The sequence below is a fragment of the Xenopus laevis genome, chromosome 2L (genome assembly GCF_017654675.1).
Source record: "Xenopus laevis strain J_2021 chromosome 2L, Xenopus_laevis_v10.1, whole genome shotgun sequence".
NCBI lineage: Eukaryota > Metazoa > Chordata > Amphibia > Anura > Pipidae > Xenopus > Xenopus laevis.
The window spans coordinates 186,588,076-186,601,496 of record NC_054373.1 but is presented as its reverse complement, the minus strand read 5'-3'; the positions used below and the strand labels follow the sequence as shown (position 1 = coordinate 186,601,496).

General features: G+C 43.3%; 1 protein-coding gene across 5 annotated transcripts in view; it reads left to right on the top strand.

The window, feature by feature from the left end:
- The window catches only part of MGC68680 (uncharacterized protein), an 86,377-nt gene extending 83,817 nt beyond the window's left edge, over positions 1-2,560 (top strand). For all 5 annotated transcript variants that reach the window (XM_041580913.1, XM_041580916.1, XM_041580915.1 and 2 more), the window contains 1 exon segment: positions 2,198-2,560. In XM_041580913.1, coding sequence (XP_041436847.1) covers positions 2,198-2,272 — 75 coding nt within the window. In that variant the 3' untranslated portion in view covers positions 2,273-2,560.
- Positions 2,561-13,421: the final 10,861 nt, after the last annotated feature.

Sequence of the window (13,421 nt, the reverse complement as noted above, 5' to 3'; positions counted from 1 at the left end):
TAAAAATCATGACAGAATCCCTTTAAACAAGCTTTCCAGTATTCCGAATATCCAATATCAATGTTCAAGTACTTTTTGATTTGTTGTTTAGTCGGCCTCAACATAGGGCTGCTGTCGTTAGGCAGGGGTACATCTGCTCTGTGCCTTTATAACGTGATATGGGAAGCCATTGTTGTGCCATTACATTTCAGTGCTGGGGTCAGCCATTCATTTACAGCCAGGCACCATCTGCGAGGAGTTTGTATGTTCTCCCTGCTTCTGTGAATTTCCTAAGGGACCTTAGACTGTAAGCTCTACTGGGGTAGAGAATGATGGGAATGTGATAGGGACCTTAGATTGTAAGCTCACTGGGACAGGGACTGATGGGAATGTGATAGGGACCTTAGATTGTAAGCTCACTGGGACAGGGACTGATGGGAATGTGATAGGGACCTTCGATTGGTTGTCTGCGTTCAAGGAGTTTGTATGTTCTCCCCGTGATTGTATGGGTTCCTCTGGTTTCCCCCCACACTCCAAATATAAACAGACAGGTTAATTGGCTCTTGATAAAATTGACCCTTGTACCTTAGATTTTAAGCTCCACAGGGACTGATGATAATGTGATAGGGACCTTAGATTGTAAACTCACTGGGACAGGGACTGATAGGAATGTGATAGGGACCTTAGATTGTAAACTCACTGGGACAGGGACTGATGGGAATTTGATAGGGACCTTAGATTGTAAGCTCAGTGGGGCAAGGACTGATGGGAATGTGATAAGGGCCTTAGATTGTAAGGTTGTGCAATTTCAAAAAAACGGTCCGCACACACCAATGTTGCAGTCGGGGATTGTGCCCCTTTTATTAATGCCACCAACAATCAACGTTTCGGGGGGAACACAGCCTCCCTTCTTCAGGACAGGGACTGATAGGAATGTGATAGGGACCTTAGATTGTAAGCTCACTGGGACAGGGACTGATGGGAATGTGATAGGGACCTTAGATTGTAAACTCCACAGGGACAGGGACTGATGGGAATGTGATAGGGACCCTAGATTGTAAGCTCACTGGGACAGGGACTGATGGGAATGTGATAGGGACCTTAGATTGTAAGCTCTACTGGGACAGGGGCTCATGGGAATGTGATAGGGACCTTGGATTGTAAGCTTTACCGAGGCAGGGACTGATGGGACTGTGATAGAGACCTTAAATTGTAAGCTCAGTGGGACAGGGACTGATGGGAATGTGATCCGGACTTTAGATTCTAAGCTCACTGGGGCTGGGACTAATGGGAATGTGAAAGGGACCTTAGATTGTAAACTCACTGGGGCAGGAACTGAAGAGAATGTGATAGGGACCTTAGATTGTAAACTCACTGGGGCAGGGACTGATGGGAATGTGATAGGTACCTTAGATTGTAATCTCACTGGGGCAGGAACTGATGGGAATGTGATAGGGACCTTAGATTGTAAGCTCCATTGGGACAGGGACTGGTGGGAATGTGATAGGGAACTTAGATTGTAAGCTCACTGGGACAGGGACTGATGGGAATGTGATTGTGACCTTAGATTGTAAGCTCACTGGGTCAGGGACTGATGGGAATGTGATAGGAACCTTAGATTGTAAGCTCACTGGGGCAGGGACTGATGGGAATGTGATTGGGACCTTAGATTGTAAGCTCACTGGGTCAGGGACTGATGGGAATGTGATAGGAACCTTAAGATGGCCATATAAGAACAATTGGACTGCTCCCGACCTGCCACTAGCCATTCCGATCACATAAAGTAGAAAAAAACAGATGAGCCGATGTTCTGCCCCTGACAGTAATCGTATGAAAGTTATGTCTGACCAAAGCTGGTGAGTCCGATTGGCAATACACGCAGAGATATTATCGGCAGCCGACAGAAATCTTTTAACCTGTCCCATCGACCAAACGACCGATCTCTGCTGGACGAAAAATGTTGGGACTCTCCACACACGGTGCAAAAAATTGTACGAATCCTCGATTCGTACGATCAGATCTTTGCGTCTATGGGCAGCTTTAGATTGTAAGCTCACTGGGGCAGGGACTGATGGGAATGTGATAGGGACCTTAGATTGTAAGCTCACTGGGGCAGTGACTGATAGGAGTACAATACAATCTATATAAAGTAATGAGGAATATGTTGAGGCTGTTTAAATAAAGAATAATAATAAAATTATTTTTATTTTCCCCACAGCACCCGTTCCTGAAGATCGCCAAACCGCTGTCAAGCCTGACGCCATATATAATTACAGCAAAAGGCGGTCTCTGAGCGAAGACACATCAGCTCGCGCTTCTGGTACTACACTTACACCTGCACTCTTTTTATTCCTCCCCATTATAGCCAGGCTGCTGGGCACCTGGAACAAATAAAAGTTATAATATAAATGCTGGTTTCAATTGATAAATTGTAGCATTCTGGTGGGTCTGCTTCTGGACTTTTAGAAAAAGGACTCTAAATTGTTTATATGAAGCAACAAGATTGTTTTTTAATTATCTATTTTTATGGCTCTGAGCTTTGTTGATGTTGATCAGAATAAATTAAACCTTTTTTTTTTTTTGCCCTTGTATCTTCTGTCGGTCTGTATGTCGGGGAGCAGGCAGATAAATAATATTTGATTGGATAAGCCTTTAAAAGGGTTGTTCACCTTTAATTTAACTGTTAGTATGATGTAGAGAGGGATATTCTGAGACAATTTGAAATTGGTTTTGATTTTTTATTATTTGTGGTTTTTGAGTTTTTTGGCTTTATATTCAGCAGCTCTACAGTTTGCAATTTCAGCAATGTGGTTGCTAGGGTCCAGATTACCCTAGTAACCAAGAACTGATGTAAACAAGAGACTGGAATATGAATAGGAGAGGCCTGAATAGAAAGATGAGTAATAAAATGAAGGAACAACCACAAATTTGTAGCCTTATATGGAGCATTCGGTTTTTAGATGGGGTCAGAGACCCCCCATTTGAAAGCAGGAAAAAGTTAGAAGGCTAATAAAAAAAATCTAAAAAATAAATTCTATAACATACTAAAAGTTAACTTAAAGGTGAACCATCCCTTTAAAGGGGAATTAAAGTATATGGACAGATATAAAGTATCACCTAGATATGGAATTACGACTGCAATACCAGCCTTGAGGCACTAGATCAAACGTATTATATAATAAACACAAGCTGATATCAAAGCGTAATAAAGTTCTCAGGTCAAAAAAAACTCGCCAAAAGTGGGAAGAGATCTACGTGCACCGCCCTGAACCTTGAGCTGGAGAAGCAGATAACCATATGATGAAAGAGCAGGCACTTCATAAGGATCAGTCTTCCAGACAGACGTGTAAAACCAGTTAGTTCATTCAAGTTACATAAGGATACAGCCTTACGCGTTTCATCTCTTAAGACACTTATGGGCACTTAAGGGTCAGAGTGAAAATTAGAATTTTCAAATTCGAATTTTGGAGGTTTTTTTTCTGGTCGAAACGATCAAATTCAACTAGGCAATTGATAAAATTTGATTCGAGTTTTTTTTAAAAAAAATTTGATTTTCCAGATTTATCATACACTGGCCCTTTAAGAACTCAAATTTGATTATTCGGTACCTAAAACCTGCCAAATTGCTGTTTTAGCCTATGGAAAACATCCTGGGATCAAGTTGGAGTTGTTTGCAGCCTTCCTGACATTAAAGTTTTTTGAGCAGAAAAACCTCAAATCGTAGCACGCTGCAAAAATTTTTGGTCACACCCACTTTTTAGGTTCCTGCTCCATCTATTTTAAATAAGCTTTCACTGAATTTCTAGGAAATCCAAAGCAAAGCATTAGGGCAACATTTAGCGTGGTAACCCAAGACAGGGCTATATAATATAAAGCACTGCGTATCTTGACAGCGCTATATAAATAAATGATGATGATGATGATAATATAGAAAGAATCAGTGAGCACAGGCACTCTATTATAAGTCCTATTATAAGTCTGACATTGTAGCTTCTGCACAAGCACTGCCTCACTCTATTGCCCAGGCAAAAAGCAAAGTATATGTAGCTGCAGGCCTAGAGCTCCATGTAACTTGGAGGAGGGAAAGTCATTCAGTCAATGTGCAAAATGCATATATGAATGGATGCCTTTCTGCTGGTTTAGACATTGCTGTCTAAAGGCTGGTTAAGGGATCACATTCAAGCAATACCAGTCAGCAGCATCAAGGGCAAATAAGGTCTTGAGTTGTATTAAATGGGGCAGAGAGTCACGGGAGGAGGGGGTCCCACTGTATAGAGCACTGGTAAGGCCCCATCTAGAATATGCCGTACAGTTTTGGTCTCCATCACTCAAACAGGACATTATTGTATTAGAGAGGGGACAGAGAAGGGCAACTAAGCTGGTAAAAGGTATGGAAACGTCACCCATTCCGATTAGAAGAAAAGAGGTTCCATCTAAATATTCAGAAGGGGTTTGTTACAGTGAGTGAAGATGTGGAATTCTTGCCTAAATCAGTTGTACTGGTTGATACATTAGATCAGCCAGATCAGATTAGGAATAAGAAGGGGTTGGATGGTGTTTAGCAAGTGAGGGAATACAGGGATATGGGAGATAGCTCATAGTGCAAGTTGATCCAGGGACTGCTCCCATTGCCATTTTGGAGTCAGGAAGGAATTTTTCCCCCTCTGAGGCAAATTGGAGAGACTTCAGATCGTTTTTTTTTTTTGCCTTCCTCTGGATCAACTGGCAGTTAGGCAGGTTGAAAAAAGGTAAAAGGTTGAACTTGATGGACATGTGTCTTTTTTCAACCTAACCTACTATGTTACTATGTCATATTATAATGGGACAATTGTACAGCTCCAATCCCACTCCATCAGTATAATAATCATATAAACATAGCAATTTAGGTTGATAAAATACACACATACATCCTATGGTCTAAGTGAAAGCTGCATAACTGCTAGTTGATTCAAAAGAAGGAGAAACCAGGCTTTCTTATTTGCTTGGCACAAAGGGATTGCATAGTGGCAAGTTCATGTATAAATACCCCAGAACTCATAGTAGGATGGAACAGAGACTATTTCATATGTCTGACTAAGAGGGCGTGAGGCCTCTGAAACTTTGATTTGTGTACTCCGCACCAATAAAATATTGGAGGTACTTTGGGTACACAGCATCAAATTGGATGAGTGCATCTTCTTTTTTCTCCATTTCTGGAACAGAGACTATTTCCTATGTAAATACCCCAGAACACATAGAAGGATGAAACAGAGACTATTTAATTTATATAAATAACCCAGAACTCATAGTAGGATGGACCAGGGACTATTTCATGTGTAAATACCGCAGAACACATAGTAGGATAGAACAGAGACTATTTCATATGTAAATACTGCAGAACTCATAGTAGGATGGAAAAGAGACTTTTATTTATATAAATATTCCAGAACTCATAGTAGGATGGAACAGAGACTATTAAATTTATGTAAATATCCCAGAACTCATAGTAGGATGGAACATAGACTATTTCATATGTAAATACCCCAGAACACATAGTATGATGGAACAGAGACTATTTCATATGTAAATACTGCAGAACACATAGTAGGATGGAACAGAGATTATTTCATATATATATAAATACCCCAGAAGTTACATAGTAGAATGAGTGCAGTGGCAGATTTATAAATAATACTCTGTGAACACAGCGTAAGGTGAAAACATACATTTTTCTTTGAAATAACTTAAGCACATATTAGAATATATAAATATAATTTTTTTTGGGGGTTTAAGGAAACAGTTAATGGTGTCACTGTGTGAGAAATGAGGAGAATGATGTGCTAAATACCTGCGAGATAATGATCTTAATAAGGGACAATAGAGATGAGACGATTTGGAGGAGATATATCAGTAAGTAGCCTGTTGGTGGGGGTATTATTGGTGAAACTGGCGTACTGTAGGAGCAGATGCAGACCTAAAGAAATGAGGCCCTTTTGGATATGTTCCCGCGGCCGCACATTCTTCTCAAAAGTTTGCGGCCCCCAACGCCAGATTTCGCTGGCGGGCGCCCCTCGGCCTCGTGGTCCTAGTGCCTGCCCCCATACCCCCTCCTCGTGAGCGCGCCTGACCTGGAGCACTGGACAGCAGTGCATTAGCATGGAGTAGTAGCAGAGTTTGTAGGTAAGGAGTGACGCAATGTGATCAGATCCCATTTGTGTCCAAATTCACACAGTTGCGGGGCCTGATTCGACACAGGTGACATCATGCAGAATGCCACCAGCTCATACCCCACCCCCTCTCTTTGACACTGTTTAACCTTGTAAAGTCAGCGACAGTCCGGACAGACTGGAAAAAAATGCCAGCAGCATACGAAACAGGGGGTTTGAAATTCTGAGGGTGACACGGCCCCCCTAGCCCCCCGGTTCCGACGCCTATGGCCATTTGCACTATTTTCACACACACCAACCCTGGAGGAGTCAGGCATTGCATATGATATCAACATCAGATGTCACTTCTTGGGTCCCTACACTTGTAGGCCCTAAGTACTGCAGTTACTGTGATGAATCCACTGCACTCCTGTAATTCACCTGTACTGGGGGTGCTGGCCCTTCGTTGACCTGGCTAGGTCCCTTAGTAACAGTAACATTTTTATGTATCCACACACACTATTTTCTGCAGATGGGGATCTGCTATCTGGAAACCAATTATCCAGAAAGCTCAGATTTACAGAAAGGACATCTCCCATAGATTCCATTATAATCAAATAATCCAAATTTTTAAAAATGATTTCCTTTTTCTCTGTAATAATAAAACAATAGCTTGTACTTGATCCCAACTGAGATATAAGTATCCTTATTGGAAGCAAAATCAGTTTATTGGGTTTGTTTCATGTTTAAATTATTATATTATTACCACAGGGGTCTGACTATAGTCAGATTAAATAGGCTTGAAAAAATTTTTAGGAAAGAGAAAGTACCCCGCCTGTAACTAACCAACAATATCAAGTAATCACTAAAAAGATTATTTATCACACCTCGGTAAATAAAGAAGTATGTATATCAAGTTAAATATCTTAACATTTTATTCAAGGTAAGAAATTTAAAGTGCAGTGCAGTTAATCCAGTTCGTTAGTAGATAAAGTTAATCAGGACCAATTAATAAAGTATAAAGTGCTAATGAGAACGTGTGTCAATTGATTATTTGAGACGATCACTAGTGTTATAAATTCATTAATGATTCATAACTTAAATGACATTCCAACTGGAATAAAGTGCAGTTAATATAATTGAACTGCCTGTTATTTTTCTAGACCTGGGACACCACAAAGATGGAGGCAGGACAGGGTAACCGGGACTGTGTCCTTGTTTTTTAACTCGCCCTGATCTTAAAGAGAGGCTAAGCTTCACCTAAAAAGCCACAAATCCATAGCTCCTTAGAAATGAAGGAAGCGTTAGAGAGTTAAAAACAGAAGATTGAAGCAGGAATGGATTCACCCCACACCCGCAAAAACCCAGACCACTCTCAGAATTTAAAATATTAAATAGGCTTAAAACCAAAGCTAGGATAATCACCAAAGCGCGTTTCGCTTAGAAGCTTTTTCAAGGTGAAGTGGCGGCTGCTTGGGAAACGTGCTTAAAAATAACTTCCGTATTATACGTCAGTGGCTAAATTTTGGGAAAACTCAAGCCAGAGGTCCAGTCAAGGGAATCCCAAGGAGTGATCCATCGATCTTAGATCTGCGTGTCAGTAGTCTCCTCCCATCTTAATGGTGGGGCCACCCTACTCATTACCATATAACTAATAATCGTTTCTAATGCAGGGTTCACTGGGGTTATCCCTAAATATGCGCCGATTCGTTCAGTAACCGCCTTAATAAATAAGGTTTGATTTTTACAATTATTTTTAGGTGTAAGATTTTTAGATTTTTAGGACTAAATCCTCAATAGGCTGCTCCCCAAATGGTCCTGCCATTCTACCCGCTTTCACTTCTTTCTCAATTTTTGGTTTCAATGCCTCCGTATGCTTACTGGCTGACTTCAAATGTTTGACCTTCCCACTGGGAGGGAGAGCCTTCAACACTGGTATCCTGAAACCCTCTAAAAAATCTCTTTGCTAACCGCTGCTGGATTGAAGATTCTAATCTGCAAAGACAAAAAAACAAAGTTATTCTACTTGCCCTCTCACAAGCTCTTCCTTAAAGGGATACTGTCATGGGAAAAAAATATTTTTTCCAAATTAATAGTGCTGCTCCAGCAGAATTCTGCACTGAAATCAATTTCTCAAAAGAGAAAACAGATTTTTTTTATATTCAATTTTGAAATCTGACATGGGGCTAGACATATTGTCAATTTCCCAGCTGCCCCAAGTCATGTGACTTGTGCTCTTTACTGCAAGTTAGAGTGATATCACCCCCTACCTTTTTCCCCCCAGCAGCCAAACAAAAGAACAATGGGAAGGTAACCAGATAGCAGCTCCCTAACACAAGATAAAAGCTGCCTGGTAGATCTAAGAACAACACTCAATAGTAAAATCCAGGTCCCACTGAGACACATTCAGTTACATTGAGAAGGAAAAACAGCAGCCTGCCAGAAAGCATTTCTCTCCTAAAGTGCATTCACAAGTCACATGACTGGGGGCAGCTGGGAAACTGACAATATGTCTAGCCCCATGTCAGATTTCAGAATTGAATATAAAAAAATCTGTTTGCTCTTTTGAGAAATTCTGCTGGAGCAGCACTATTAACTGATGTGTTTTGAAAAAAACATGTTTTCCGATGACAGGATCCCTTTAAAAACCCTTTTCCACCTCACCACATGCCCCCCAGTTCCACCCCCATCCCGCCTCTCTCCTTCCCGCCAAACAAACCACCTATTGTCCTACCCAGGAAGGGGCGGGGCCGGAACTAGCGGTAGGCAGAAGAGGCAAGTGCCTAGGGTACAAAGGTGAAGGGTCACTGAGCACGTACCTCTTCTCCCTGACTGCCCCTAGTTCCTGCTCATCTGCCTCTGATGCCGCTGCATGACCAGCCAAGAACTTATAGTACTCTTTGAGCTCCTGCCTCGGGCAACCGCTCCTGCCTTTAAAGCAAAGGAGCACACAAACACGCAGACGTACGTGCGCAGACGGGTGCGAGTGATGCGTGCTCATTGCCTTGGGTGCTCCAGCAGCTTGGTCCGGCACTGGGTGGGGGCGACTGCCTGCATCCCTGCACGTACTGCCAGGGGGAGGGGGGCCAGCATAAAATCATTCCCCCATATCCTTACATGTACTCCTTACTTACTCACTCTGGCTGCCTCTCTACTCGAATGTTTAATATTTTACTGAGGGTCTTCTAATCAGTTTTTACAACTGTCCTCCAACTGCCAATCTCATTTGTCTCTCTCCTTCACCAAGATGGCCGCCAACTTCCTGTCCCTTGAGTCCTGCAGCCAATCACATTGCAGATACCAAGAACATGGCTGCTGCCACTTGTGTGGGGCTCAGTCCTGCGACATTTCAGTGTCACAACCCAGGGGAAAGATTCACAGAAATGTACCTTGCAGCTAGGGACAGATTCGTCATACTTTCCACTAATCCTGCAGATAACGGCTACAGAAAGATACACAGTAACAATCTCATCGTATAACACCCTCTTATCAATTCCTTCTGCACCTGTGACTTGTCCATTGCCCAGGTGTTAATTCCTCCAGCATGTATATAGGAATGCACAATATATAACGTGGGGCTGACAACATAAACATAGGCCCATTCCAGCTTTAAAATGGGGGTCACTGACCCCATTTAAAAAACAAATGCTCCTCTTTCTATTCAGTTCCTCTCCTATTCATATTCCAGTCTCTTATTTAAATCAATACATGGTTGCTATGGTTATTTGGATCCTAGAAACCAGATGGCTGAAACTGCAAACTGGAGAGCTGCTGAATAAAAAGCTAAATAACTCAAACACCACAAATAATAAAAAATGAAAACCAATTGCAAATTGTCTCAGAATATCCCTCTCTACATCATCAAGTAAAGCATACCTCCCAACATTTTGGAAATCAAAAGAGGGACAAAAAGTTGTGCCGTGCGTAGCGTGTCAAAAATGTTTTGGCCACGCCCATTTTTGCAGCCACACCCACTAATTACCATGTTCATTTTACAAATTGTAAATAAGCCGTATTACTTTAAATGGGCACAGGGCCGGATTTACATAGAGGGCACCCCCAGGCCCACTGCCGTTCGTCGCCCCTGTCCCCTCCCCTTTATCCGTGCAAATTTTCATCATCAATGGGAAAATTTAAAAAAGGAAAATATATCCAGCGCATCCCCAGTGTTTTTGAACCAATGTGGGTGTGGTTGGGCAGCATGACGCCCCCCTAAAATCCTGCCGCCCTAGGCCCGGGCCTAGGTGGCCTTTCCACAAATCCGGGCCTGAATGGGCAGGCAGAGCTGTATGGCAGTCCCTACTAAGGGGGATGTAGAAGTCGTAGTGCAACTGGCTTCCCTCCACAGGTTATTGAACTACATCTCCCAGCACCAACACCTAGAGAGCTACAGCCTTAGCCCAGGGCTAGTGGGGAGAGAGGAGGGGAAAGAATCTGTGCCTGGAACTTTGATGTCAGTGTTGTAGACCAATGGTAAAATAGAGTGAGTTTATTGCCTCGGCACTGTGTGAATAAAGTGGGGATAAGGGGCATGAGTGTGGGCACAGCTGGCATCACACACACACAACAGCAAATGTACCAATCACTCACACACACAGTAACTCACACACACACATTAGGCACGTGCCTCTTGTGCCTACCCCTAAAATATGTCCTTATAAGTGAATGACATCTCTTGAGACATAAGCTGGGTTCGTTTCAATTGCCTATTCAAGTTAGCGCCTATTAGTAAATCAGCCTAGAGAGTTGTAGTTGGTCCTCCCTCACCAGGGATACAGCCGTGTTTAGCTTTACACAATCATGTTACCTCAGTCTCTTATCACCGGGTAACGCTCTCGTGTCTGAACTCTGGCGCAGGAGTCTCAATTTCTACGGCAGCCGGGTTGACCCCCTGTACTGTACATGCCCAGAGCTCAGTCTGCCAGGGCTGCTTTGCTTCCACCTCCCTATGCCCCGGGCTCTTCTCAGCCGCCTGTATTACCCGCACCGGAGTCCGCCGTAGGGCTCGAACATTCCACTTTAGCTGCAGACTCCCTGAAAATCCCAGCGGCTTCAAAATACAACTCGCAGCATGCGTCCGTAGAGCGCCGCCATCTTGTCTGGCAGTCGCTCGGCCACGGTCTATTACGTCACTTGAACAGGGGAGGCGACATGTTTAGTGTGGCGGAAGTTTACTCATGGGTATTTGAAATAAATAGTACTGCACCTGGGAGGAGTTCACCCGCGCGGCCGAGAAGCTTTACCAATCGATCCACAGTATAGCGGGACATTAAGGCCACATTCCAGGAAAGCTCACATAGCTCTAAAATCGACCTTTGATTTATAACCCCCTAACTATCTCTACCTGTATATCTGCCAGCACTACCTGCTTGCAAGCAAATAGCTCAATCTGTACATGTATGGGACCTACTATCCAGAATGCTCGGGACCGGGGGTTTTCCGTATAAGGGATCTTTCCATAATTTGGATCAATCTTAGTTGGGATCAAGTACAAGCTATGGTTTTATTATTATAAAGAAAAAGGAAATCAGTTTTAAAAATTTGGATTATTTGAATAAAATGGAGTCTATGGGAGATGGTCTTCACCTAATTTGGAGCTTTCTGGATAATGAGTTTCCAGATAATGGATCACATGCCTGTAATCTGAGAATTTAAGCTTTTTAAGGGCTCTTACAGATGAGTGTTTGAAGCTGCGCTCCCCTGCGTTCCGTTTTTATGCGTTCAGCCGCAGGAGTAGACGCATTCAGTTTTTTTCAATGGGGCTCACACACACGCAACATGCAGCATTTTTCCTGCGTTCGGCGCCTACATGCGCCTATGTGAGTACAGCCCCATTTAAAAAAACGGAATGCGTCTACTCCTGCGCTCCCCTGCAGCTGAACGCATAAAGACGGAATGCTGGGGAGTGCGGCTTCAAACGCTCGTCTGTAAGAGCCCTTATGATACCAGTGACATCAGACTACTTAGTTAATCACCAGTGCAGGATGATATAATGGGCACATAACTGCATCTAATAAAGTGTAATGCACAAAATCACTTGGGCTTTGTTTTTTGCACTCATTTATACTAATGTAAGGGAACCTGGTTGGGGCCCACCACCAATCACGCCCCTGATAAGCCCAGAGCATGCTCCCTGCTGCAACTGCTTCTAAGGGCTCTTACACACAAGCAGTTTTAGGGCTCTTACTCACTGGCGTTCTGACCTGCGCTCCCCTGCGTTCCGTTTTTTGGCGTTCAGCCGCAGGGGAGCGCAGGAATAGACGCATGTCATTATTTCTAATGGGGCTGTACTCACTGAGGCGCGTGTAGGTGCCTGGTTGAGACGCAGGTTGAGACGCAACATGCTGCATTTTTCCTGCGTTCGGCGCCTACACGCGCCTGAGTGAGTACAGCCCCATTTGAAATAATGACATGCGTCTATTCCTGCGCTCCCCTGCGGCTGAACGCCAAAAAACGAAACGCAGGGGAGCGCAGGTCAGAACGCCAGTGAGTAAGAGCCCTAAATGCACTGAATTATTGTCAATGGGGCTGTACTCACACAGACGCTTGTAAGCTAAAATGCAACATGCTGCATCTCAACCTGCGTTTGGCACTTACATGCGTCTGTGTGAGTACAGCCCCATTGACAATAATTCAGTGCATCTACTCCTGCGCTCCCCTGTGGCTGAACAGAAGAAATCGCAACGCAGGGGAGCTCAGGTAAAACCGCTCGTGTGTAAGAGCCCTTAAGATTTTAGTTGCGACTTCTCTACTCTTCAGCGGCAGGGAATCTATACAGACGTGTGGTGATGGTGGCACCATGTGACTGCTTGTTACCAGCAGAGACTGAGCATCTCATTAGAATGGATCATGCAAATGGTTTTGGTTTATTTTACTTCCTTTTCTTTCCATCATTCAAATGGGGGTATAAAAATAGCAAAATCCAGGAGAAAAAAAAAATCAGTACCTTATGTTGTCCTTTGGTTTAAAATCAAATGATTTTATGGGTTTGCATATGGTCCAGGCAAATCCTGCCTAAAATGGCTCGGCTACTGGGATTCAGTACATCTCTATTTCTACTGCTCATCTTTCCATTCAGGCTGTCTAATCTCTCATTCAAACCACTGCCTGGTTGGTTGTTAGGGTAAACTGGACCCTTGCAACAAGATAACTGCTGGAATTCCAAACTGGAGGGCTGCTAATAATTGCCAATTTCTAGTTGTCTTACATTATCCTAGCTTGCATCATACTAATAGCCACTGCCCCTTTAAACAGGGAAACCTAGTGCAAATGTTACCCCCGGCCCCATGGGGCTACAGTCACAGCTCAGCGTCAGTT